The sequence below is a fragment of the Diadema antillarum genome, unplaced genomic scaffold (assembly GCF_040938485.1).
Source record: "Diadema antillarum isolate AM-2024a unplaced genomic scaffold, OU_Dant_1.0 scf00000066, whole genome shotgun sequence".
Taxonomy (NCBI): Eukaryota; Metazoa; Echinodermata; class Echinoidea; order Diadematoida; family Diadematidae; genus Diadema; species Diadema antillarum.
In genome coordinates this window covers 1,907,970-1,935,123 of record NW_027270955.1, presented here as the reverse complement: position 1 = coordinate 1,935,123, position 27,154 = coordinate 1,907,970, and the positions used below count along the sequence as shown (strand labels likewise).

Below are 27,154 nucleotides of genomic sequence, written 5' to 3'. Positions count from 1 at the left end.
CCTCCCCATCCTCCTCATGCACGAGAGAAATATAATTTCACCTGCCTTTGAAGAACGAATGAGAAAGCTCACAAATGATGCTCTGTCAGCAAAGCGCACCTTGTGTCATTTTCACATTTAATAACGAACCTTTAGATTTAACCAAAACTTTAACGCTTCATAACTTTTGAACTGTCATGTGTACTACTGGTATTATTTTGCATGTGTATTGTTTTATGGTTAATCCTTTTGCGAAGTATTAGGAATATAGGATCAATATAAGGATAAAAAAACTTAAGGCTGAGATTTTGCTTTTCTGTCACTGTTTCCGTCACAGGTGCCACTGTTGACACGGCAGAGGATTTGATAGTCTGGTACGAAGGGCAGAAAAGTGGTACAAGGTTTGACGACGGTTCTGTCGACATACTAGTAAGCCAAAACTACAGCCTTGTATTTAAACAACCTGTCGATTTTAACATCGCCGGAAATTACATCTGTCGCGTCTCAAACTACAAAGCGGAACTCCACTCCAATAGTACCATGGTCACTGTTCGTGGTAAGTTCTGTACATCGAAAGCTTGGGCAAACGCCGTGAGAGTTTTTCTCTTTTCGTAATGCCGAAAGCTGTCACACATTGACTTCATACAATCTCTTTGATTTTTATGTTTCTTTCTTTCTTCGCTGAATATACTTTAGTGATCATCCGTTCAATTGCTCAGCTTTACTTTGACACATTTGCATGTTGTTGCTTTTTTGGTCGTTTTAATACACATTGGTCTCTGTGTTGTGTTCGTGATGTTCAAATTCTTTCGTACGTATTTGTTGTGTTCATGTAACTTTTTGGTGACGACTTGTGTTGCTCTATCCCGAGAACCGACGCGTAGGAAGGCAGGCATAAGTAAAATTGCACCTTAATGCCATGTGATTATGTTCATTCCCTTCTATTACCATTTACCATCTGTTCACATAAAATGTCAATGGCACACAAGGCTCCTGGCCGTACGCGGGCGGGGAACTAGGATGATGTAATCGACAATGTTGACCTGGAGTGGGGACATGTATTAGTTGACATGAACTTATGCGATCATTTTGAAAAAGTAATATAGAATTAAACGAACACAATTAAAACAAACAAGCATGAAAACAAACGGAATTCAGATATCAGCCTAAAGGAAAACCCGTGACTGAAAGCTTAACCGTGTTCACAAGGAAAATAAAACGAAAGTAATCGGTCACTATTGGACACATATTAAGAAATATATCACAAGGGCAGAGAGTCAGGAAGCTAAGCACCTCCGGTTAGGGTATATAAAATATCTGTATTGGTTTCAGCTATGCAATTGCTTGCAAAATATCTCAGGTTACATGCTCATTGGTTTTAACAGAGTCAAGAAAGAAAGATGTTTCTGTTTTTGTAGGTAAATATCATTTTACGAACCAAAAATATAAAACTATGGGGTCAGATGTCAAAGGATTGTTTTTTTAATGCATGGTGGGGGCACATTTCCTTTGAACAAATTTAGTACTGGGATTAGACGCAATAAAGTTATATAAACGTCACGTGTAAAAAAAGAACAGAAAATCAACACAAAACACACACGGGAAAATGACCCCCCCCCCCTCAAGTTCTAATGAAAATGATAATGTAGAAAAAAAAATATTCAATATTATGCCATTGCTTACATTTCATACAGTTCTCTATGTATATCTCTCCCCCATAATCTCAATACGATATAATATATTGTACATTGGACAAAGTTAACCTCGTTTGGATTGAAGAAAGTGTGATATTCAATTTAATTTTCCAGTGCCTTTCTCAAACATTTTCATTCATTTCTTTTTCTTTTAATTGGCATTGCAGAAATGTTACGTCCCCTAAAAACAAACAAACAAACAAACAAACAAACAAACGAATAAACAAACGAAAAGGGGCATTAACTTTCTCCGTATTATCCAATCCAGAATTTCAAATGCAGACAACACCGAAATTGACAGTTTGGAAGGGGGAGACCACTTCATTGCCATGTAAGCTTCCTTACACGCCCTATCAGGTCCAGTGGGTCGATGAATCCAGTGGAAAGGTGGTGGCAAATTATACAGACGGTACTTTCCATCCCCCGCCTGGCGGGGATGGTAGATACAGCATGGAACAAGACTTCAGCCTGACGATTAGTGAAGTCAGCGTTCTTGATGAGGCGACACTTACGTGTCAAGTCTTCGCCTACGACTCTAAGAGTTGGAGGAACTCGACAGAACTAACTGTGAATGGTATGTGTTCCCTGTTGCCATATAGCTTGTGAACCTCATTTCATTCCATTTCGTTTCTGTACCAGAAGAGAGAGTACAAATACCTACCAATGCAATATTAGAAAAATTAATTCCAAATGGTGAGACTTCACAACTACCTACTGATCCTAGCTGGTGGGATATAGGGAAGAGCATAACAAACGGTGTTCAAAAACCTTTATTTCCAGTTAAAATACAAATCCTGGCTATTGACACAAAATCTTTCACAATATTCTGGTTGATTTTATATTTTTCGATTTATATTTTTCGATGTATCAGCAGATCGTTTCCAATATCTGACCTAGGAGAATATTTGCTTATAGTGTCTTTGTCTAGTTTTCTTGTCTAATATTCCTTCAAACTTGAAACATCCAAACTTAAAACATTTGAAGACGCTCATGGCAAAATGGGCTTGGCGCCATATTTAGATATTCCAAAGTACGTCCATCGTCAGATAGAGCAAAGTGAAACCTTCTCCGGTGATACCTCACTTGTAACATAACAAAGAATATTCTAGAAGTTATGATTAGAAATATCCTGTATTTTCTTATTATTTTCTTTGTTCTTTAGCAGCTTTAATCACAAATATCTCAACTTAACAAAAATGGTGGTAGCTCGTTTTGCGATAAAACTTTTGACAAAGAAGCTTACAATTATGCAAATCATATGCGTCATATTCCGAAAATAATCTAAGTCACATTTAGTCAGGTTTATCTGTGTGATGTCGACCCCTCAGCCCGTTGGAGCGGTCCTACCTTTGACAGTTGTGAAGGGGAGAAGAATTGCTCTATTGAGGTGAACATCCGGGAATTCCAGCTCACTTGCACAGTAAGCGGAGCCAAACCAAACGTCACAATATCACTGAGGGCAGCCGGGAAGCCAAACGTAACGTTACTCCCAGCGTCCTTCGAAAGACGGGAGGATGGTACCAGTGACCAAACAGTCTATGCGAACGTGTCAGTGAGCTCCCAGAGTAGCAGCGAAATTTTCACGTGCAGTGCCCATGGAGAAACTGCTCACGGGACTGAAAGTGCAACTATAACGGTGAAGGTAAAATCAGGTATGACTTTCACTTAACCTGCTTTAAGCAAAAAATCAAATCCACGGCCAACTTAAAAAAAAAACATAAACTCGTACAAACAGGACAGTGAAACATTCATTAAATCGGAAGAACAAAATTATGTAACTTTAATTATAAGTTTTACTTATTGAATTTGAACTTTGAATATAGTTTCAGTTTGATCATGCACTATGAGTTTATGGTCGGAGGGGGGGGGGTCGAAATAAAGTTGAGAGAAAGTTCAAATGGCTTCAAACTTGGTCGAGTGATTTGATGATTTGAATGATTTCTGTCTAGCATCTTTATTGATGTGAGTGCCTACAAAAGCCAAAACACCGATTTGAGAGGTGGTGATGTGATAACATCACAAGTCAGGCACTGACGTCATCGCCTCATTAAATTTGCGTCCAAAATATATTTTATTCTATTTATTCATTTTTTTTTTTTTGGTACGGCAAAGACATGTGATGTACGGATTTGGCAAGCCGTAAAGTTCTTTGACCTTTATACGTGCACAATTCCTGAATTTTCTTTTTTAGTGACAATTTATATAAGGTGAAATATTGCTCTTATGGTAGTGGAAAATCACATCGAGAGCTATACCAGCCTTTGTAGAACCTTGCGATGGATTCGTTGGTAAAGTAATTTATGGATTGATTAGTTGCTATCTAAAATGTAAAAACATGTTTTCATTTACCGCACTAAGAAGTCACACACACTTGCAGTTAAATGTACCACAAGCTCTCAAAGATGTCGTTTAGCGCATCTGTGTAACATTATACAGCGTACTTCGTAAACGTCTCTGGTTACATATACGTGGCCATCCTGCATGGGGCTTGTTTATCTTTATTTGTTTTTTCGTCGTCTATATACAGGTGGATTTCCTGTGACCGTTATTGTGGTAATAGTCATGCTGATTATTATCGTCTTCATACTCGTGGGTCTTCTTGTGTATAGACTCAAGCACGAGGAACAACAAAATGGAAGCAAAGGAGGTAGATATTATTTGTTAACGTTTTGCAACGTAAACGTTCTAACGTTTTTGATTTGATTTAGTAACCAAGAGCACAACACAACACAACACAACACAACATAACACAACAAAATGTTGTTTGTTACTGAATCACCCAATGAAATATATAGAAAGAAAATACCAAAATCAAAATGCAATTATTTTAATGGCATTAAGAAGAATGATGTGTAGAGTTCGACAAAGTTGAACATAAATTCGTATGAACAAACAGTCCGTTATCAAGCTAATGCTTATAAAAGTTGGCCGTACAATGAAATTTTATGGTCTGAAAAAATAAAGAAAGATATGTACAAATAAAGTCTTCTATAAGACATAAAAGACCCGTGATGATCATGATATGAAAGTTGGCACGCATGGCAAAAGACATCAAATACCACAAACAGTAGGATATAGGGTCAAAAAATAAAGATCGTGGAAAGGTCATCAAAACACATCCATAATTAAAAAAAAAAAATGACTATAGCTATAGCATCCACCGTAGCTATTTATACTTTCGAACGTAAAAGCAAACATCCGGCATTTATTTTATCATCGTACGGAGTTGAATACTATTGTTATTCATTTCTGAACGTCAAAGCAAACATCAAACACTAATTTTACCATCGAGCGCAGTGAAATGTTACTGTTATTCATTTCGAAATTTAAAAGCAAGCATCCGAAAGTTACTTTAGCATTGAATGGAGCAGGATATTACTGCTATTCACTTCCGGAGCCGAATTTTATTGCTACTTACTTTCGAAAGTAAAAGCAAATATTCGACATTTATTTCATCATCGTACGGAGTTGAATATTATTATCATCAATCATTTCCGAACGTCAAAGCAAACATTCGACATTTATTTCAGCATCTTCCGGAGCCGAATGTTATCCTTCTTCATTTCCGAACGCAAAATCAAATATCTGACATTAATTTTACCACCCTATGTAGCTGAATCTTACCATTATTCATTTCCAAAAATATAAGCAAACATCCAACATTTATTTTAGTATCTTAGGGGGTCGATTATTACCGTTATTCATTTCCAAAATTAAAAGCAACATCTGACATTTGTTTCAGCATCTTACGGAGTCGATTGATACCGCTGTTCATTTCCAAAAGTACAGACAAACATCCCTCTTTTTTTCTTTGGTGGCCCGACGTTAGTGTCGAGCCCTGGCTGCGCAGACAAAAACAAATGTCAATTTCATGTTGATTTTTTTCCAGTAAATATTCTGAATATAAGTCTGGATTGTGTAGTATTATTATTCAGATTTATGTTCCATTTTGCACAGTTTGAAAATATCCCTATGTTCATATTATGAAAGTACTGTAGACTAGTTCATGTATAGTTAGAAATCTAAAGCAGTAGGAATGGGATGTAGCAGGCACATCATGACATGGTCATTGGAGATCATAAAATTTTTTGCCTGTACTTCTCCTTCTAAACTTGTGGATTTTTGTATTTCTCACAGTCTGTAAGAGAGTGTTATTGTGGTATCATTTTAATCCACTAATGGCCCTCCAGAATGCTATTTTCCTTTCAGCTTCAAGGGGGCGCTGCCCCCTTGAACCCCTGTCAGGGGCGCTGCCCCTGAACCCCGCCAGGGGGCCTACGCGGCCCCCTGGCCCCCCGGCCAATTTGGTAACCGCCTGTGAACGACTAATTACCTGCTGTCAAAAAAATTAACAAGAACCCTGTGTATTGTCATAATATGTATAGCGTCTAAAAACCATACGTAAGGCAACTGATATGTTCGCTTTTTAGCCGCCCCACCATTTTCGTTTCCAGTCTTTTACGAAGCAAGGTGCGTTCCTATATGTGATATATTAATTTTGTTCCATGAATTAAACTGCCATATTGATGGTTGTAAGATTCATGTATAATGTCTAGAAATGAAAGAGAATGAAGGAACAGAATTGAATGTTATCAAAAGACCTGAAAATCACGTGTAAAGCGAGGTTATTCAGATGAGTAAGGTTAATTGGTGCTGGATGACCTCTTCCTGAAAGATAATCTCGATAGTTTGCCAACTTAGACTACTTGGTATACTTAGCATCAAGCAAGAAGTGAAACAAAATATGATATACAGTACATAAACGTGTGTGAATAAAAACGGTCTATAGGGCGAATATACGTCTGAAGTGGAATTCGCTCCAAAGGGAAATGTTTGATTCCCTTTAAGCTTTTGACAATGTTTTAATGCTTTATCAGTGATCTAGGGCCTGAGGACTACTCCACAGTAGGACACAGATGGCGTAGTGTGTATAGATAGAGGACTGTACCATCAATACAATTTATTGGAGATTGTCAGGGATGCAAAAAAGAAAAAAAAATGGGTGTATATACATGTATATTGGATGTGAATAGAAATCGGGTCTTTGGGGGAATGTAAGTATATCAGCGTTTTCTAAAAAAAAAAGTTGTATTTTCACATTAACATACAGAATTTAGTGGTATAAGGTGCATTTTGTGCTCTTGTCAATTCAATGGGCACTTCATTGAGCCCAAATAAATGCATAATTTTTCAGAAAGGGAAATATGTTTTGCATATTTTTTTTTTAAATATCATCATGCTTTTTATCAAAATTCCCCCAAACTACCATTTATGCCGCATTTCCCCTTCTGGCTGGAAATAGCCTTATACACGTGTACATGTATATAATTATGTAAAGAGAGAGAGAGAGAGAGGAAGAGAGGGAGGTATAACTGACCAATCTATATTGTGACACACGCAGCGGCGTATCTAGGGAAAATTGCGCCCCTAATTTCTGAAAAAGTGTTCAACCCCAACCCCATCCCGGTAGGGACTTTTAAAAAAGTCCACATGATATCCATTTTCAAGCACTTAAAAGGGGTCTTTTGAGGGTGATTTAAATCTAATAATTTTTGATACATTTTGGCGAGCGAGCGCAGCGAGCGAGCTGATTTTTTTTTTTTTTTTTGTATGTGAGCTTATAAAACATGGAATTCTTGTAATTTTTGGTTATCATATCTTCTTTTTTATATAATATCTTCTTTTTTAAATATAAATTTTGGCGAGCGAGAGCAGCGAGCAAGTCGAACATTTTTGTATTTCAGCTTACAAAAAATGGAATTTTTGTCATTCTTTGGTTATTAGATCTTACAATTCTAATCAAGATATAGTGACGGCCTTATAGATAACGATTTATACCAACAAACTGAGGACTTGAAAAAATACTCTAAATTTGTACGAAAGAGTGAGCCGAAATTTGTATATTTCCGCGTCATCATCACGTTTTGTTCTTATGTCTTTTTTGATAAATTTTGGCGAGCGAGCGCAGCGAGAGAGCCGAAATTTTTTGTATTTCAGCTTAGAAAACATGGAATTCTTGTCATTTTTTGCTTATTAAATCTTCTAATCAAGATAGTGACGGCCTTTAAGATAACGATTATTCCAACAAACTGAGGACTTGAAAAAAATACTCTAAATCAGTACCGAGCGAGTGAGCCGAAATTTGTATATTTCCGCGTCATCATTACGTTTTGTTTTTATCTCGTTTGATTTTTTTTTTGCCCCCCCCCCCATGTTCGAAACCCGGCATTGGCGCCCTCTTTTGATCCAATCGGCGATCGCTTCAAAACGAAAGAAATTGGAGCCGCTGCTCCGTGTAATATTTTGCCTGCTAAATATAAAATGACATGTGCGAACACAATAGGCATTGTCATTTTGTCCGCGTCATCAACACGTTTTGTTCTTATCTTCTTTTTTTTAATGTAAATTTTGGCGAGCAAGCGCAGCCGAAAATGTTTGTATTTCAGCTTACAAAACACGGAGTTCTTGTCATTTTTTGCTTATTAAATCTTACAATTCTAATCAAGATATAGTGACGGCCTTAAAGATAACGATTTATACCAACAAACTGAGGCCTTGAAAAAATACTCTATATAAAATAGTACGAGCGAGTGAGCCGAAATTTGTATCTTTCCGCGTCATCAAAACGTTTTGTTCTTATCTTGTTTTAATTTGTTTTTTTTGGCGCCCCCCCCCCCTCCGTATGTTCGAAACCGTTGGCACCCTCTTTTGATCCAATCGGCAATCTCTTCAGAACGAAAGAAATTGGAGCTGCTGCTCCGTGTAATATTTTGCCTGCTTAATATAAAATGACATGTGTGAACGCAATAGGCATTGTCATTTTGTCCGCGTCATCATCACGTTTTGTTCTTCTTTTTTGTTATATATAAATTTTGGCGAGCGAGCAGAAAATTTGTGTATTTCAGCTTACAAAACATGGAATTCTTGTGTGAACACAATTGATTTGTTTTTTTACCCCCCCCCCCCCTCCCTCCCCCGTCTTCTTTTTTTTCCTTCGTTTTTTCATTTTTTTTTTCCGTTTTTGGCGCCCCCAAGGAGTGGCGCCCGAAGCACGTGCCCCCCTTCCCCCCCTCCCCCCGGTTTATAGTGACCTCGTCTACAGCCACTATGTCTATTTTCCAATTGGTCTACTGGCATATCGTCTATTACCGATTTGTCTAATACCCATCTGGTCTACAACTCGTTTTGTCCAGTACCCATATTGTCTAATAGTCACTTTGCCCACTACCCGTACTGTCTAATACCCAACTCGTCTAAGGAGCATTTCGTCTACAAAACCATTGATCTAATAGCCAAATCGTCTACACTCACAATGTCTATTTACCATGTCGTCTAATATCTATTTTGTCTACTACTAGTTAGTCTACTCCCACCTCGTCTACAAGTCATTTAGTCTACATTCACTTTGTCTAGTTATCATATCGTCCAACCCTTAGTTTGTCCATACCCAATTGGTCTATACCCATCTGGTCTACTCCCAACTCGTCTACTCCCAATTGATCTACTCCCAACTGGTCTACTACCAACTGGTCTACTCCCAACTGGTCTACTCCCAACTGGTCTACTCCCAATTGGTCTACTCCCAACTGGTCTACTCCCAATTGGTCTACTCCCAATTGGTCTACTCCCAATTGGTCTACTCCCAATTGGTCTACTCCCAATTGGTCTACTCCCAACTTGTCTACTCCCAATTGGTCTATACTCGTCTATACCCAATTGGTGTACTCCTAACTGATATAGTTTTACTCTCAACAATTTACCCAGACTGATCATTTCCATCTGGTCATGCTAATAATGAATATACCACTTTGTCTAATGTCCAGTCCGTCTCACTGTCATGAACTATTCATATTAAACCCTGCCCTTGATTAGCACAAAAATCAATATTAGACTATTCTAGTTGTTAATTATTCCGCACATGCTGAATATAAAGACATACTAATCAATGGTGAGACATGACTATCCAGTCTACATTCTGGCTGTAAAATAACTAAATAATGATAAACTAGCTCAGTTACAATCCTCCATCACAAACGAATTGTCAGTCATATGAAACAGAATTACATTTCGACTGACCACCCCAGTCCACCCGTACCTCCGTGCGCATGCATGCAGCTATCTTGGCGGGATCCCGAATGAGGAATTATCGAGTACGAGTGTAATTTGATTTTCGTTGCGTTTGGTACACTAGTGAAGGTACTAACGATCCGCGCGATGTGGGCGTGTAGTTAGATGGATTGACACCGGATGCTCGCGTATGCTAGTACTGTGTTCCGTTTGTGTGTGTGTGTGTGTGTGTGTGTGTGTGTGTGTGTGTTTACGTTTACATGTATGTAGTGCTGGGATGTGGTTACAGTAACTGTGAGAGAGATGCAGTAGGTTGTTGTCCAGTGGCCGGGGTGACCTCTTTGTTTCGGTAACCTTCGAGAGAGTGTGGCCCAAAAGACGCAATGTTCAGATCATTCTACTGATTCACAAAATTAGCAATTTACCAATATCCTTTAGCGAAAGACTGTTATCACACGATGGCAAGGTGCGGTATTTGAATGCTGAGTTGTAATTGCTTGATTGTAATTACTAGCAGACATACTCGTAGACGTATGGTGGTATAGTTGTGCATATAATAACCGATATTAAATGTACTTTTAGAATTTGACATGAATAAATGAATGACATGGAAATTTCGTATTGTTTTTAGTTGTTGACCTCGTGAATGTTGACTATAATTTGAAATAACAGGTCTTTTGTGTGTGTGTGTGTGTGTGTGTGTGTGTGTGTTTGTGCTGAGTTATACATGAAGTATGAAGTGTGTATGGTTTGAATGGAGTTTTGGAAATCTGCTTTGTAAGGAAGAGGATTGACACAAAATGGAGAAAAACTGAACTGTTGTGTGATGTAACATTTGATTTATTTTTGAATAAATAACAACTTTAAACGTAAACATGAAAAGTCCAAATTATTGGGTAAATGGATGCAAAGTTATGGGCCATAATAGAAACTTGCTCTAAAAAATTAACGTTGACCTCAAAAAGGATATTGACCCCTGCCGGTGACCTTGGACCTTGTGTTGACCATTGCATACCTCAAAATTTTTAAGTCTGTATTACCAATCTTCCATCCAAGTTTGATTGAAATTGGAGCACTTAATGGCACCTAGAAATTCAAGATTTTAACGCGTAACAGACAGACGGACAGACGGACGGACGGACAGAGTCTCGGACAGAACGACCCCAAAGTGATCCCTTATACCTCAGTCACACTTGGGTCAAACCCACTATCTCGGCGCAATTGCGTGAAATATGTGTCGCCCGTGTTTTTGCTTTATGGACATTGAATGATCACGCTAGGATGTTTTATTTATTATACAAGGTTCACTCTTGAAGATAAAATCCATATCAATGACCTTCTTCTGCCAAAAAATGAGAAATCAGGAAAGGCATCCGATGTAGTAATGAAATACCACGTGTCGCCGGTCAAATATTTTCTAAATTTCCGTATCTTGCCAAAATTTAGAGAAGAGCCACTGCCCCAAAACTTAATTAATGTACACATACATGACCCCTTCATTATATAATAGTCAAAGTTTTTTATATAAATGTTTTGTTTTCAAGAAGGGATGAAATGAAATGTGTCACCAATTGTATATAGTGAAACTTATGTTACCATATTTTAGATCAAGATTTAATTTCTTTCCATCATCGCAAATCATATTTTTGTGTATATGTTTCAACCTTTTTTTGTGCATTTAACTGTTTACATACATCAGTACATGGCAGACAGAATAAAGAATACTGATAATGTACTTCTAATGTGTTCCTTTTCATTTTTACCATACTTATGATTGTGTATCAAAGTTGAATGGATGGAGTGTTGAAGTTTGGACATATAAATGCTGCATGATTGCTTCTGATATAAATTACACATCCACCACATAAATAACACAGCAAGTTTTTCACACTGTGACATTATCTTTTTTTCCTTAAAAAATTGTCATAATTAGAACATAAAAATTTAAACCAAATGGGGCACCAAGAGTGTTCAAAACTATAACTAGTAGTAGACCAGTTGTGAGTAGACTAGTCGGCAGTAGACGAGTTGGGAGTAGACGAGTTGGGTGTAGACCAGTTGGGTGTAGACTAGTTGGGAGTAGACGAGTTGGGAGTAGACCACTTGGGTGTAGACGAGTTGGGAGTAGACCAATTGGGTGTAGACCAGTTGGGATTAGACCAATTGGGAGTAGACCAGTTGGCAGTAGACCAGTTGGGAGTAGACTGACTGGTTATTAGACTAATTGACTATTAGACAATGAGTTGTAGACCAATTGGCTATTAGACAAAATGACCTGTATACTATTTATTCATAGACCTTATGATTAATAGACGACATGGTCAATAGACATAATGGGTGTTAGACGAAATGTGACTCAGACAAATTGGACATTAAATAAAATGGCTAGTAGACGAAATGACAATTAGACTAATTGGCATATAGACAAAATGGTTGGTAGACGAGTTGGTAGTAGACGAAGTGAGTTTAGACGAGATGGCATTAGACTAGGTGGACAGTGGACAGGGTGGTTGTAGACGAGGTGCCAATTTACCCTCCCCCCGGTACGCCACTGGACATACGTGGTATGCCATTGCACCTGACACAGTATTCTGTATACGGGGTATGATAGGACGAGAGTCTCATAGAAGAGATTAAACGAATGATGAGCATTATGTGATCTGATTGTGCAAATTCCAAATAGCAATTCTATTGATTCACTTTCGTCTTTGTAACAGGGCAAGTGATATCCCAACCCGTACCGGAAGACGTCGTTTGGACGACCCCTCGCATTGCCTTCTGGGAAGGGCAGCAAATGGCCAGTCTTCCCTGTTTATTCCGAGGAGAACCGATTGCGGTCTACTGGAAAAAAGGGTATTACAATGTCAAATTATTATAACGCCATAACACGGAATACAGACCGACCTCTCCTATCCGGCCTTCCTCTATCCGGATCTCTCTATTATCAGGATGCGATCCACGCGTTATTATTATTATTATTCAATCTAAAACGGTAACAAGAGGTATTTCAAACTCAAACAAAATTCTTACTCAAACTCATATGATTTACATATTATTCCCAACAAATTGATTTCATTAAAAAAAAACCCGCCTGTAGATGTCATTTTTTGGTGATATCAAAGAAAGAGTTTCAGTGCACGCTACCTTCAATAGTTAACATGTACATGTACAGTCCGGGAGGGAAGTACAGTGTACATGTGTAGCTACCATTGGGTAGGCAACTGCACGTAATAAACATTAATTGAGTCTCCCATATCCGGCTAAGTCCCTTATCCGGATGAGTGCCGGTCCTGACATGTCCGGACAGGAGAGGTCGGACTGTAATTGATCCCACTTTTATATCTTGTGTGTTGTGCATCATTGTAAGTGGCTTGCGGTTTCAATTTTCTTGTGTAAGTTTGAAAGTTTGTTACCTTCTCTTTCTGCTTTACCTATATAAGTCACGTCATAGCTGATTGCATGCTATTTCAAAGATAGGTAAGCTGATGTCAGGCTTTTCATTTTTAGGATAGCTTTAGGGGGTTTCAAATGCAAGCTTTTTTGTTGAAATGAAGGTATGACTTATACTTTCTCATGGCATGGTTAATATTCCCCTGAAAAAACAAACAAACAACAACTCATTATTTATCTTGAAGGGAAAATGAGTTTTGTATCAAATGAACCTAGACTATACTACACTACTTCGAGAGTCAGTTTGGAAAGCGATTTAATCCAGATCGGGCGGTCCTTAATCCTACATAGGTCCATGTCCCATCTCACTTCATATCATGAATTAACTTCTTTCTATGAAAAGGGTCACTCTTCCATTGATACAATACAGGACAGGAGTCCTGTTTCTAAAAGTTCTTACGACAAATGCAAGCTCAGCCAGATGATGACCAATCAGCTTTGATGAGCATTTAATTCATTTCCATAGTGACTGTAAACTGGTAAACTTCTTCCTGACATATAAGGCTGTATGGTAACACTTTCCGGTTGCTGTCTCCGTCACAGGTGCCACTGTCGACACCGCAGAGGATTTGATAGTGTGGCACAATCAGCAGAAGAGTGGAACAAGGTTTGACGACGGTTCTGTGGACATACTAGTAAGCCTGTCGATTTTAACGTTGCCGGACAATACATCTGTCGTGTCTCAAACTACAAAGCGGAGCTCCACGCCAATAGTACGATGGTCACTGTTCGTGGTAAGTTCTGTATATCGAAAATGTTGGCGAATGCCATGAGAGGTTTTCTCTTTTCATAATGCCGGCAGCAGTCGCACATTGACTTCTTGTAATCTCTGAGATTTTTATGTTTCTTTCTTTCTTTGCTGAATATACTCTTCCATTTATCCTTTCAATTGCTCTGCTTACACATTTGACTGACACTTTTCCGTGTATTTTTGTCGTTGTTGTTTTGATTCACGTAGTTCTCTGTATTCTGTTCGTGTTGTTAATATTCTTTCGTACTTATTTTTCATGATCCTCTGACATTTTGGTGACTTGTTCAGCTCTATCCGAGAACCGACATGTAGGAGAGCAGGCATCAGTCAAATTGTCCCTTCCATGACATGATTATCATATTCAAACCTCTGATTGACTTTTAACACTGTTATTACCATTGACCATCTCTTCACATATATGTCAATGGCACTCAAAGCTCCTGGCCGTACGAGGGGAAACAAATAATGATGTAATTGACAGTATTGGTCTGGAGTGAGGAGGATTTTTGAAATTTACATAAATTTGTGTGATCATTTTGGAATAGCGAATATAAGAACTAAAGCATTTTAAACAAAACATGAAAACAAGCGGAAATCATCTATCAGTCTAAAGGAAAACCCGTGATTAAGTGTTTAACCGTATTCACAGGAAAAATAAAACGAAAGTAATCGGTCGATTTTGGACATATATCAAGAAATATATTATATACAAGGTCAGAGAGTCAGAAAACTAAACACCTCCCGTGAGGAAAATTGAAATATATCTGTATTGGTTTCAGCAATATAATTGCTTGCACAAAATGTTCATCGATTGACATTCATAGCATAAAAGAAAGATATTTTAGTTCTTGTATGTAATTATTATTTTACGAACCAAAAATGTAAAACTATGGGGTTGGATATCAAAGGATTTTTGTTTTTTTAGACTCAAAGCAGTCATTTATAGACGCTGCGTGATAGAAAATGAAAACCACACAAAACACATACGGGGAAAAATGTGACAATGAAAACGTGAAATAATTATGATAATGATGATAATGATAATAATTAGAGCAATTACAATAATAACAATAATAATAATAATAATAATAATAATAATAATAATAATAATGATAATGATAATAATAATAATGATAATAATAATAATAATAATAATAATGATTATAATGATAATAATAACTACCGTAATAGTGATGATAATAATTCCGCAGTCGTTAGACGACATGCTGATATCGAGTTTTTAAAGGTAAAATGATGCCCTAAGTTTTTTTTTGTTAATTTAGTTCAGATTTCCATAGATTTCTTTACAATATACTTACGTTTCATACAGTTCTCTGAGCATATCTCCCCCTCCCCCTAATCTCAATACGATTAATTTATCGTACACAGGACGAAGTAAGCCTCGTTTGGATCGAAGAAAGGGTGATATTGAATTGTATTATTTCTTTCTCAAACTTTTGTTTTTAATTTTACCCTCAAGCAACGTATGGCATTGCAGAAATGTAGCGTCTTTCAAAAAATCGTTAAATTTCTCCGCATCATCCAATCCAGAATTTCAAGTACAGACAACACAGAGATTAACAGTTTGGAAAGGGGAGATCACTTCATTGCCATGTGGCCTTCCATACCCACCCTATCGGGTCCAGTGGGTCAATGAATCCAGTGGTAAGGTGGTGGCGAATTATATAGATGGTACCTTCCATCCCCCGTCTGGCGGGAATAGTAGATACCGCATGGAGGAAGACTTCAGCCTGACGATAAGTGAAGTCAGTGTTCTTGATGAGGCGACACTTACGTGTGAAGTCTTCGCGTACGACTCTAAGAGTTGGAGGAACTCGACTGTACTAACTGTGAATGGTATGTGTTTCGATCCTGCTGAAATTATACTGCTTGTGAACCTCATTTCGTTCCATTTCGTTTCTGCCACTAGAAGAGAGAGAGAAAGTAAGACTTGAAATAAGATACATTTGACTCATGAGCATATTTGTAGAGATCAAGGGGAGACATGGTGATCTAAAAAGCAAAGCTTTGATGTAAACATTTTGGTCACCTTCTATGTGTCCTTCGGATTATAGCTATAGGCCTACTTTGTAATTGTAATAGATTGCGTCATATGTTAGAAATCCAAATGTTGAGACTCCACAGAACTCGGTGATGCAAGCGGATTAGATATTTCCTTCAAAAAACCTTTATATCCAGTCCAAAAAAAAAAATGCTGCGTATTGACATGAAATCGTTCACAGTATTCGGATTTGTGTTGATTTTTTTTTTTTTAAATCAGAATGCACACAAAGTTGACACCAATTATTTTTGATCATCGGTAGATCTGTGATCAAGAAACTGTTTGCAATATTTGCTCTAGGAAAACAGTTTCTTAAAGTACTCATTGTTTATTTTTTTGGTTAGGCCGCACATTTCCATGTCTTATCTCATTTTCCAGCAAAATTAAAACATTTGTCTTGACAAAGAAGTTCAGAGTAATGCAGATCATATTATGCATCATACACCGAATATAATTTTCATCACATTCCGTCAACTTTATCTGCTGTGTGTTTTGACCCCTCAGCCCGTGGGAGCCATCCTACCTTTGACAGTTGCGAAGGGGCTATGCACTGCACTAGGGTGGTGAACAGCCGAGAATTCCAGCTCTCGTGCACAGTACGCGGGGCCAAACCAGACGTCACAATGTCATTGACAGCGACCAGGAACTCCTACGTAATGCTTCTACCAAAGTTATTCAAGGGACGGGGGGATGGTACCCGTGACCAAACCATTTATGCGAACGTGTCAATAAGCTCCGAGAGTAGCAGCGAAAAATTCACCTGCAGTGCCCGTGGAGAAGCTGTTCAGGGGATTGCAAATGCAACGATTACGGTGACCGTGAAATCAGGTAGGACTTTTATTCAATTTTATTCAATTTATTCAATTTAATTCAATTTTATTAATTCAATTTATTCAATTTTATTCAATTTATTCAATTTCAATTCAATTCAATGAGTGGTTCACAATCTACAAGCTTTGCTTTTTAGTGGACCTCTCTATTCTTTCTTCCTTTTTTTTCAACTGAAGCATGACTTTGTATTATTATTCTTTTTGCCAGTATGCGCTCCTACTGTATGTTTATTGATACTATTTATTAATTAAGACAAATGTTCTTTGTTTATGATGTAAAACTTGATCTATCGTGTGTTATGTTTTTGTTGAAAAGGAAAAAAAAGAAGAAGAATGAAAATAAATGAATTGAATTGAATTGAATTGAATTATTGGAAAAGAAAAGAAAAATTTTGTAGTAAAGTTGACGCATGAGGCATGAACTCATAGAAACAGGACAGTCAAAGTAACGGTCAGTAAATCGGTAAGATAAAATGATGTAACTTTAAGTGATAGTTTTACATGGCTTCATTGAACGGTGACATCGATGAAAACAGAAAGGCAAACAAAATAAGGGAATAACTTCAAGTGGCCTTACGAACATGGACCGTATTGTGAAAGTCATGACCCCTCCCGTACTCACCTTCTGCTAAAGACTCGCTAATGCTGACTCATTGCAGTTCAAGGATAGTTTTATGCTGGAGGTTTTTTTTTTTTTTGGTTCTCTATTAAAGGGGGAAAATGAAGTTGAAGTTTGTACGCTTCATTTACATTGTCGCCACGTAATGATTGCATCATGTAACACTCTCGACCACTTACTATTGATAAAATTCGTAAATTTCGCATATTTTTTTTCTGGCTCTAATGCAAGTTCCACGTGGAAGTGTGAACATGGAAGGGTTACGGTTTGATCATGGGACAGTGTATGGTCTCTTTTGGGAAAACTAGGCCTACCTATTACTTAAAGGCATTATTTACAATTTGCAGCTGAAACAAAAACTCGGCATTAGTTCTTCAAAATAGTTGCAAAATGTGAGCTAGGCGTATACCAAAACGATTAGGTTGATACTCTCCCCAGCGTTTGCTCTCACACAGCCAAAGCTAACGACACATATCGAGTACATCCACTACTTGGCCAAAGTGAGGAAACCAAGAAGTCCCAATTTACATTATGGTCTGTCATGTGTATGCAGAAGTGAACATGCAGAAGTCACACATTGTTCATATGCATACCAAAGCTAGTAAATGTCATTGCTTCTCACAACCGTGGTCATCATGCATGGGGCTTGTTTTGTTTTTATTTTCTTTCTTTCTTTCTTTTTTGTCGTCAAGGTGCAGGAGGACTTTCTGAGGTCGCAATTGTCGCAATAATTGCGATACCTCTTATCGTCGTGGGTCTGGTGTGTTTTCTTGTGTTTAAACTCACACGCAAGAAGCGAGGTGATGGCCACAAAGGAGGTAGATATCATTTTTTAACGTCTTCCAACGCAATGTTAAGTGTTGTTACAGCAACGATGTGACGACATTGGTTTGTGGTAGGTATGGTGATATATGATGAGGCATAAGCATGATTTTCCATGACGCCACATATTCATGAAATGTTTGCATTCAACTTTGAGGTACATCTATGGTTCAATCATCGGAGAGATAAGTGTTTTTTTTTTTTCTCAGGAAAACAAAATATTATAGTTTGGTTGAATATGACTGTAAAGTAGATTAGATTTTGAAGACTAGCGACAAACTGGCAACCAAGCCCTTGCTATCAACCCCTGCTCCCATATTCTGGGTGAGAAAAACACATGAAAACATTGTATCCACTTACAAATAATTATTCTATGGCCCGATAGGTGGCCACGAATTAATAGGTGGCGTGATACTTCTATTTCTTCGGCCCCTCACAAACGGGCGACCAACTGCCAATGTCTAGAATCGATGTCGAGTGAAACATTAACATTTTCTTTTAGGTTTGTATTATCAATGGAATAGTAATCAGAGTTCTTGATTTTGCAAGCAATACATCCGGGGATATTTTCGTAGAAGTTTCTTCGAAAGTGGAATCAATGTTGTGTCGTTCTGCCTTCATGTCAGCCTTGTCTGCCCAGTGGGTGGGTGTTTATAGTAGTGGGTCTCTGATAATGAAGTAAATGATTGTCGTATAATTATGCTTACTTGCCATCCCCTCGCAGACAACTGTTGCACCAGCTTCTTGACCCACCGTTCTTACGAGAGGAGTCCAGATTGCGAAGAAAACAGAACCGAACTTGGTACGTTTGTTTAAAAGATTCAAATACACCCAAGGCTGTAAATGTACGACACATTTACTGCCTATGTATCACATGCACTTGACATAGCGAGAATAGATTTCCGAAAAGGGTGATTCGCCAACAGTTTATTAAAAAAAAAATTCTACCCGAAATTTACTACAAGAACAACGGTTTATGTGAGTTTATGTGCCGAGTGCATGATCAACGCACTATATCATCAAGAATAATCTAGTTGCTTGTCTTCGGAAATAAAAAAAAAAGGAAGAAAAAAAAAAGAACTGATAAAAACGAGCCGGAAAAAAAAAGAAATAGTGAACAGATTAGGAACTATTTGTCTCCGTGGAGCATTGTGGTACATGTAACATCGATCTAAGCTGTGAATTATAAACATGATATTCTGAGTTATAATGCAACAAATTTTTGCACACTTGAACAAAATAGACTAATTGGACTCCCGCACTCGTCTGTCTTTTTATTTATACGAAGAAGCACGTGTTAGTTATTGAGGAATGAAAAGCACCAGTACTGAAAAGATTGTCATGGCTATTAAAGTAAAACGTGTGGACGTTACTTTTGTCGGTATAAACAAAACGTGTTGCACCTTTGATATTGAATACTCGCACAATGAAGTGAGTGAGTGAATTTATGGTTGCCGTAATCTTGATATCACTGTGACAAATGGTCCAAACTGATGTGGCATCAATGGAAAATAGACTGATTCGACAAACACCATAGATTAGTATGAGCAGTCCCAATCCATATTGTACGCTGATGATTTTTCCAGGTGATGCAGTGATGATTTTAATGATGATTATATCAGCTAGAAGAGCAGTTGAGCGTAATGAGTTTTAAGGATGTGAGTTTGAAGATCATGACTGATAATGTGACAAATCATGAACTTTTTTTTAGAAAAGAAAGGCCGTTAAAGCGAGATATCGAAATTCTGTACAGCATCAAGAGAGTATTTAGAGAGAAATATAGAAAGGGAGAGAGAGAGACAGAGAGAGAACAGCGTGAGAACATTAGTCTGTTCTAGGCTAAACAGTGTGAGGATAACTGCATCACTTGAGGAGATAGTGTAAAATGTACTATTATTTTGATTCACCAGGATGAGGGCAAGTCTTATTGATGACTATAATCAATAATCAATAAGAATATGAATAATTATAGAGTGGAGTGTATTTTCGAGTGCACTGTCTTCGACAATGGGCCGAATGCATAAAACAAGCAATTGCTTCAAGCAAAAGCACAAGCTCGTCTAGCAAAAGGTCTAGCTCAAGCAATTGCTTAAATCCATATGCAAAACCTTTTGCTATAGTCCAGTCAAAATAGGGTTTCACCCACCACTAATTGCAACAGTAGGAATTCCACTGCAGTGCATCTTGTTATGGGCTCCGAAACACCATACTAAAAGTCCCAAGAAATCCAGTGGGGCAAATCGGCTAAATTTGCATAATATGCAAATTAGCTCACATAGTTATAAAGATGCAGTGTTTCCATGAAAACTAGGCTTTTAGGATTCAGATTGGAACACCGAAAGTGTTGAAACCTATGTTTGTAATGTCAGTTAGTGTGATGCAAACATTTCCATGCACATTGTCTGGACCTCATTTGCATAATATGCAAATTAGCTCCCATAACGATAAATAATACAATGTTTCCATGGAAATTAGGCTTCTAGGTTTCAGATTGGAACACGGAAAGTGTTGAAACCTATGTTAACAATGTCAGTTAGTGCGATGCAAACATTTCTATGTACATAGTCTGGGCTTCATTTGCATAATATGCAAATTAGCTCCCAAAATGATAAAAATACAGTGTTTCCATGAAAACTATGCTTCTAGATTTCAGATTGGAACACCGAAAGTGTTGGAACCTATGTTTACAATGTCAGTTAGTGCGATGCAAACATTTCCATGTACACAATCAGACCCTCATTTGCATAATATGCAAATTAGCTCCCATAACGATTAAAATAGTGTTTCCAAGAAAACTATGCTACTAGGTTTCAGATTGGAACACCAAAAGTGTCGAAACCTCAGTTAGTGCGATGCAAACATTTCCATGTACATAATCTGGACCTCATTTGCATAATATGCAAATTAGCTCCCATAATGATAAAAATACAGTGTTTTCATGAAAACTACGCTTCTAGGTTTCAGATTGGAACACCGAAAGTGTTGAAACCTATGTTTACAATGTCAGTTAGTGCGCTGCAAATATTTCCATGTACATAATCTGGGCCTCGTTTGCATGATATGGAAAGGGTACCGAGCCAACGGACTATTCAAATGCTTCAAAGCGCCCGATATGAGCATATTAAGAGTGTTCAAATGTGATATTTCAGTTTCTCTTCACCAAAAATAAACTCTACAGCATTAGTAACCTAGCATGAATAATATTACGCAAATTACAATTTTGTCATCAGACAGATAATGATAGCTAATCCATCAATAACGTAGAATCAAAGTACGAAATTAAACAAGTGTCAACATCTATAACTCCAATTTTGTAATGAATGAACTCTATTTGGAGGGTGATTTATTCGAATCTTGATGATTCAGCTCTTGCATCCTTGAGGGTTTTGAGATATTGAAGATGGCCAGTCAACTTTGGGAAACCCTGTGGGTAGTGCCCAAAGTTACCCCTATCGATAATTATCGACACGACCAATTACAGAACATGCATCAACCAACGCGATTTCGGTTGTTCTAAGCGTACATTTTTTTTAAAAGTCGTTCGGCCGTCTAGCAAAGACTCTTTTATTTCCATGAAATAGAATTGGCACTGACAGCGGAGATATTTTTCTACAATGTGTATATCTTTTTGAATAAAAGGTGGTGCACAGTCAAAGCGACTCGCAGGGAGGTACCCAAATTTATCCCTATACCCTCACGGCCCGGTACAAAACATAATCATACGCACGTGAATACAGCTGTTTGAAGCGAAAAAAACTCTATAACGTCCTTTTTGTTTCATTTATCCATTAAAATTCAGTGAAAGTTATAGAAGAATTATTGTTTCACAATATCTATAAGGTAAAAATAGTTCACATACGAGGGCAACCACGTGGAGGGTACCCAAAGTTACCCCTTCCGAAGGCAGTCTAAGACATGCAATGATCATGTACCGACGCAAATACATAATTATGTTCTAAAAGTACATGCCTTTCAACAGTCCTTCTGGTCCTCTAGCAAAGAAACTTTTATTTAATGAAATTCAATGAGGTTAACAGAAGATATATTGCTCTGCAATTTTGACTTACACTGGCATAGTTAAAGTGGTGATCATTCGAAGGGAGCCTCCTATATGGGAAGTGCCCACATTAATTGCCTCTATACATGACCTTATAACGCAAATACCAACGCAATTACAGTCGTTCAAAAAGTGCATGTCTCAAAAAGTTTTATGACTATCACTTGAGTTTTATGACTATGTATAAATATTTATAAGGTGCTATACAATCATTGTACATTCTTTTCATCCTACATAGTTTTACGCACCTCATTTTCTGTTCCAAAAAAAGTGATGTCTATTGTCGAAAAATGAAATAAAAATTGAATTGAATAATTTATTGTATTGAATTTAATTCCTGCCATATCAAGACACTTTTATTTCTATAAAAATTGCCGGGGTAAAGATAAAATAACAACATTGATCTACAATATCTATACAGTACAAAGGGTTCACTTGCAGAGACCACCTTGTGGGAGGTGCTCAAAGTAACCCCGTGCATCCTAAAGGCAGTGAAAAACGTGGTACAATATTCAACCGCGAAAAATGTTCCATGGGTACATGCCTCTGAAAAGTTCTTCCGCCTGTATAGCACATACGCTTTTATTTTCGTTAAAATGCAATTAAGGTAATAGGGGACGTTGCTGTACAATATCTATTTTGTCAAAAAGGTGGACATTCAAACGCAAGCCCTTGGGAAGTGCCCAGATACTCCTACCCTGACCGTCGTGGTCCCAAAACAGGTTAACAAAACATGCATTATATGCCAAATCAAACTCAGTTGAACATGCATATAGAAAGTCGTTTTGCCGGGTGGTAAATAAGACACTTTACTTTTCATGATTTTTGAATGGTAGAGACACTGCTTTACAATAATCATATAGTCAAAGGGATGCACATTCAAAGGCAACAGAGTGGGATGTGTTAAAGTCATTTAACCCCCAGGGCAATATAGGAAACATGCACTACCACATAGCACGAATATGTTCCTATATTCCATGCCTTCATATAGTCGTTACGGTTGTACAGCAATTGCCCTTTTGTTTTCAAGAAATGCAATTTAATTACAAGAAGAAAAATTGCTCTACATTAACTATTATTGTCAAAAGGGTGAACAATTATCCAAAGCAATCCCTTAAGAAGTGTTCCAACATTGCACCTTCGCTCAAGCCTCGTAATTACAACGCAAGGATACTATGAACGCAAATACTGACGTTCTTTCGTGCATGAAGTAGTTCCGGCAATACTGTTACAGTTACACACTTTTATGTCAGTGACTGTCGTGGAAATGATAGAAAAAGCATTGCTTCACAATATCTATGCAGTGAGAGGATGCACATTAAATGTCACTCCTGTGGGATGTGCCCCAAAGTACACCACCCTCGTGGCAATATAGAAAACATTGAATATCATTAACGCGAATACTATGTGTACCAAACGTACATGTTTTCAAATTTCGATCGCGCCGTACATTAAGGGCACTTTTGTTTTCAAAAATATGTTTTAGTTAATAGAGGAGACATCGCTCTACAATATCCATATTGTTAAAAGGGTGAACATCAAAAGACAATCCCTTGGGAATGGTCCAAAGTTACATCTACGCTCATGCCCCCTTAAGACAAAACACAGATATTAGCAACGCAAACACCATTGTTCTATAAAGCATGTATGGTTTTAAAAGTAGTCCCGGCAATACAGCAAATGCACTTTTTATCAATGAAAATTCATGGAAATGATAGAAGAGGCTTAACTTTACAAGATCCATAGAGAGAAGAGGATGCACATTAGACGACAACCCTGTGGATGTGTCAAATAATATTCCACCATCACGGCAATATAGAAAACTTATTGTCATAACAACGGGAATATATATATGTTCCAAACGTACATGTTTCTAAAATTCCATCGTGCCGTATATCGAAGGCACTTTTGTTTCCAAGAAATGCAACTAATTAATAGAGAAGACATTACTCTACAATAACTTTATTGTCAAGAGGATGAACATTCAAAAGTAATCCATTGGGAAGTGTCCAAATTTACACCTACGCTCACGTCCCCTTAGTGCAAAACACAGATATTAGCAACGCGTATACTGTTGTTCTAGCGTGAATGGTTGTAAAAGTAGTCCCGGCAATACAGCAAATACAATTTTCATCGATGACAAGTAATGGAAATGATAGAAGAGACTTAACTTTACAAGATCTATACAGTGAAGAGGGTGCGCATTAAACGGCAACCCTGTGGGATGTGCCAAAAAACAACCCACCCTCACAGCAATATAGAAAACATATAATATCATAATAATGCGAATAATATGTTCCAAACGTACATGTTTTCGAAATTCGAAATGCCTTATAGCAAAGGCACTTTTGTTTCCAAAAAATGCAACTAATAAATAGAGGAAAAATTGCTCTACAATAACTACATTGTCAAAGAGGTGAACAATCAAAGGTAATCTCTGGGGAGGTGTCTAAATGCACGCCTACGCACACCCCTTTATTACGAAATACAGATATTAGCAACCCAAATACATTTGTTCTAGCGTGAGCGGTTTTAAAAGTAGGTCCGGCAATGCAGAAAATACACTCTTATATAAATGAAAAGTCACGAAAATGATAGAAGAAGATTTGCTTTATAAGATGTACGCAATAAAGAGGGTGCTTATTGAAGGGCAATCCTGTGGCGTGTGCCCCCAAAGTGCCCTTTATTCACTTGGCAATATAGAAAACATATAATATCATATAGCGCAAATATATATGTTCCAAACGTACATGCTATCAAAATTCGATCGTGCCTTATAGCAAGGGTACTTTTGTTTCCAAGAAATGCAATGTAATCAATGCAGGATACATTGCTTTACAATACTTACATAGTAAAAAGGGGTGCACATTAAAAGCGGCCCCTTGTGAGGCGCCCTAAGTTACCCCCTCAACCCCGCGTCCCCATATGCAAAACGCGCGTTATGCCAACGTGAGTACTGTTGTTATGAATGTACTCTTACAGCTACCGCTAATTTGCATTTTATGTAAATTATTTTTGTATGACCAATTCGAAAAGGCATCCATCGTGTTCATTGACCTACAAAATATAAGTTTACACATTTAAATCTTTAAAATTGGATAACGGGAAGCTAAGATCTGTCAATTTTCTCTCATTACAGGTGCTAATTTGCATATTATGCAAATTTTACTATTTTGCCCCACTGGATTTTTTGGGACTTTTAGTATGGTGTTCAGGAGGCCTCAACGACTTTCACTGCAGTGAAATTCCTACTGTTGCAATTAGTGGTGGGTTACCCCCTAAAAAGCGCTAGATTGACTGGACTACTAGTGCTTATACCTTTTGCTCGTTCCGCGCAAGCAATTGCTTGCGTTTTCAACAAAAGGGACGTCACACCTGTGCGAACACGAGAACAAAGGCGCGTGTGGCAGCATGTATTTCAAAGGGCATGTGTGTGCAGAAACATTTCCTGACATAGCAGAAGAGCTATGAAATGACACTCATAAATGAACACACAGACGCACACACACACATGTATTACTGGCTGATTGCCATCACTGATTACAGTAGCCCGGATCTGCCAAATCGCGCACGTGGACAGACGTCTTGCTCTCCACCGAAGTCAGACATCCTACCTGTTTTTCATCACATTTTGCGTGCTAACCACTGCACATTCCCGTTGTTGAAATGAAAAATGTCTTACTCTACTTATGAGTAATTTCTTGTAAATTTATACCACTCCAAGTGTGGTCTTTCTTCCATGAATATGAAAATGATACTTAAAAGGGAACGTCCCAGATAAGCAAAAGCTCAAGCTCATTTTACAGAGCTTGGAAAATCGTAATCAATGCTAGCAAGAAATAGCAAAAGGTATGTTTTATGCATACGTTTTTAAGCAAATGCTTGGTCTCTAAGCAATTACTTGCGGGCAGCAAGCAATTGATTGTGCTTGCTAGCAAAAGCTTCTGCTCACAAGCAATTGCTTGTTTTTATGCATACGGATTCGAGTAAAAGGCTAGCACAAGCAATTGCTAGAGTTTATGCATCCGGCCCACTAAATGAAATTTGAGTTATGCGTTTAAAGTAAATAATAGGTCACTAATTTCGGAGATATTGGATATAGAGGATATAGAGTCGCTTTCAAAATTTAGAGCAGTAACCTTGACATGGCTCTATATCTGCCAGAGCATAGAAAACATAATTGCTCTGTACTGAATTAGCAGTCTGTCATATTGTGAGGAACGTAGATGGTGCAAGGATGTTTTGGTGGTTGTGATCAGGGTAAGAGCTAATGTGTTAACGTTACGTAATGGAACTTTACGAATAAAATTGTATATCAGCCGTCTGGACCCTCTTGTTTTAAAGATGCAATCAAACATAAGTCAGAAAATCAAGTATCAAGCATTGGTCAGGTATCAGCCAATCTGGGCAACTCTTGCTGGAATAGCAATTGTCATTGGTAATGACAGGAATCCAGTGTCCTGACTGGCTGTTGCTATGGGAAGTCGCCATTCCAGCTAGAGTTGCTGTCTATAATCTTTAATGAAATAGGGCCCAGGAATGAGTATTCACAGACTTATGTTTGATTGTCTGACTTATATTTGATCTCGACGTTTTTGCAGCACGGACCTAAAAAGTCATCTTGCAGCCAAATCTTTGAATTACTTCTTTCTTTGTTAGCTGCCTCAAGTGAACCATTGAAGAATCTGAGGACGCAAATACAATCCTACAAGCCTGGTGATGCAACAGAAAGTAAACTTAACGTGGAAAAGGTGAATCTCGGGTTATATGGTGTGATGTCAACTGGCAAGTCGGCCTTCATCAATTCAGTCATGTTCGCCCTG

General features: G+C 37.8%; 1 protein-coding gene across 3 annotated transcripts; it reads left to right on the top strand.

The window, feature by feature from the left end:
• Positions 1–491: 491 nt before the first annotated feature.
• LOC139716547 (uncharacterized) lies at positions 492–27,154 on the top strand. 3 transcript variants are annotated; one of them, XR_011709905.1, is made up of 5 exons: positions 492–535; positions 15,493–15,798; positions 16,508–16,831; positions 18,145–19,076; positions 26,991–27,154. XR_011709905.1 is itself a non-coding variant. In XM_071628085.1 (4 exons), exons 1-4 carry the CDS (start codon positions 13,909–13,911, stop codon positions 18,330–18,332), a joined length of 834 nt encoding a protein of 277 aa, XP_071484186.1. In that variant the 5' UTR covers positions 13,835–13,908; the 3' UTR covers positions 18,333–19,819. The 3 variants fall into 3 exon arrangements, 1 of the variants encoding a protein (XP_071484186.1); XR_011709904.1 differs by lacking the exon at positions 492–535 and adding an exon at positions 13,835–13,924; XM_071628085.1 differs by lacking the exons at positions 492–535; positions 26,991–27,154 and adding an exon at positions 13,835–13,924 and having other exon boundaries at positions 18,145–19,819.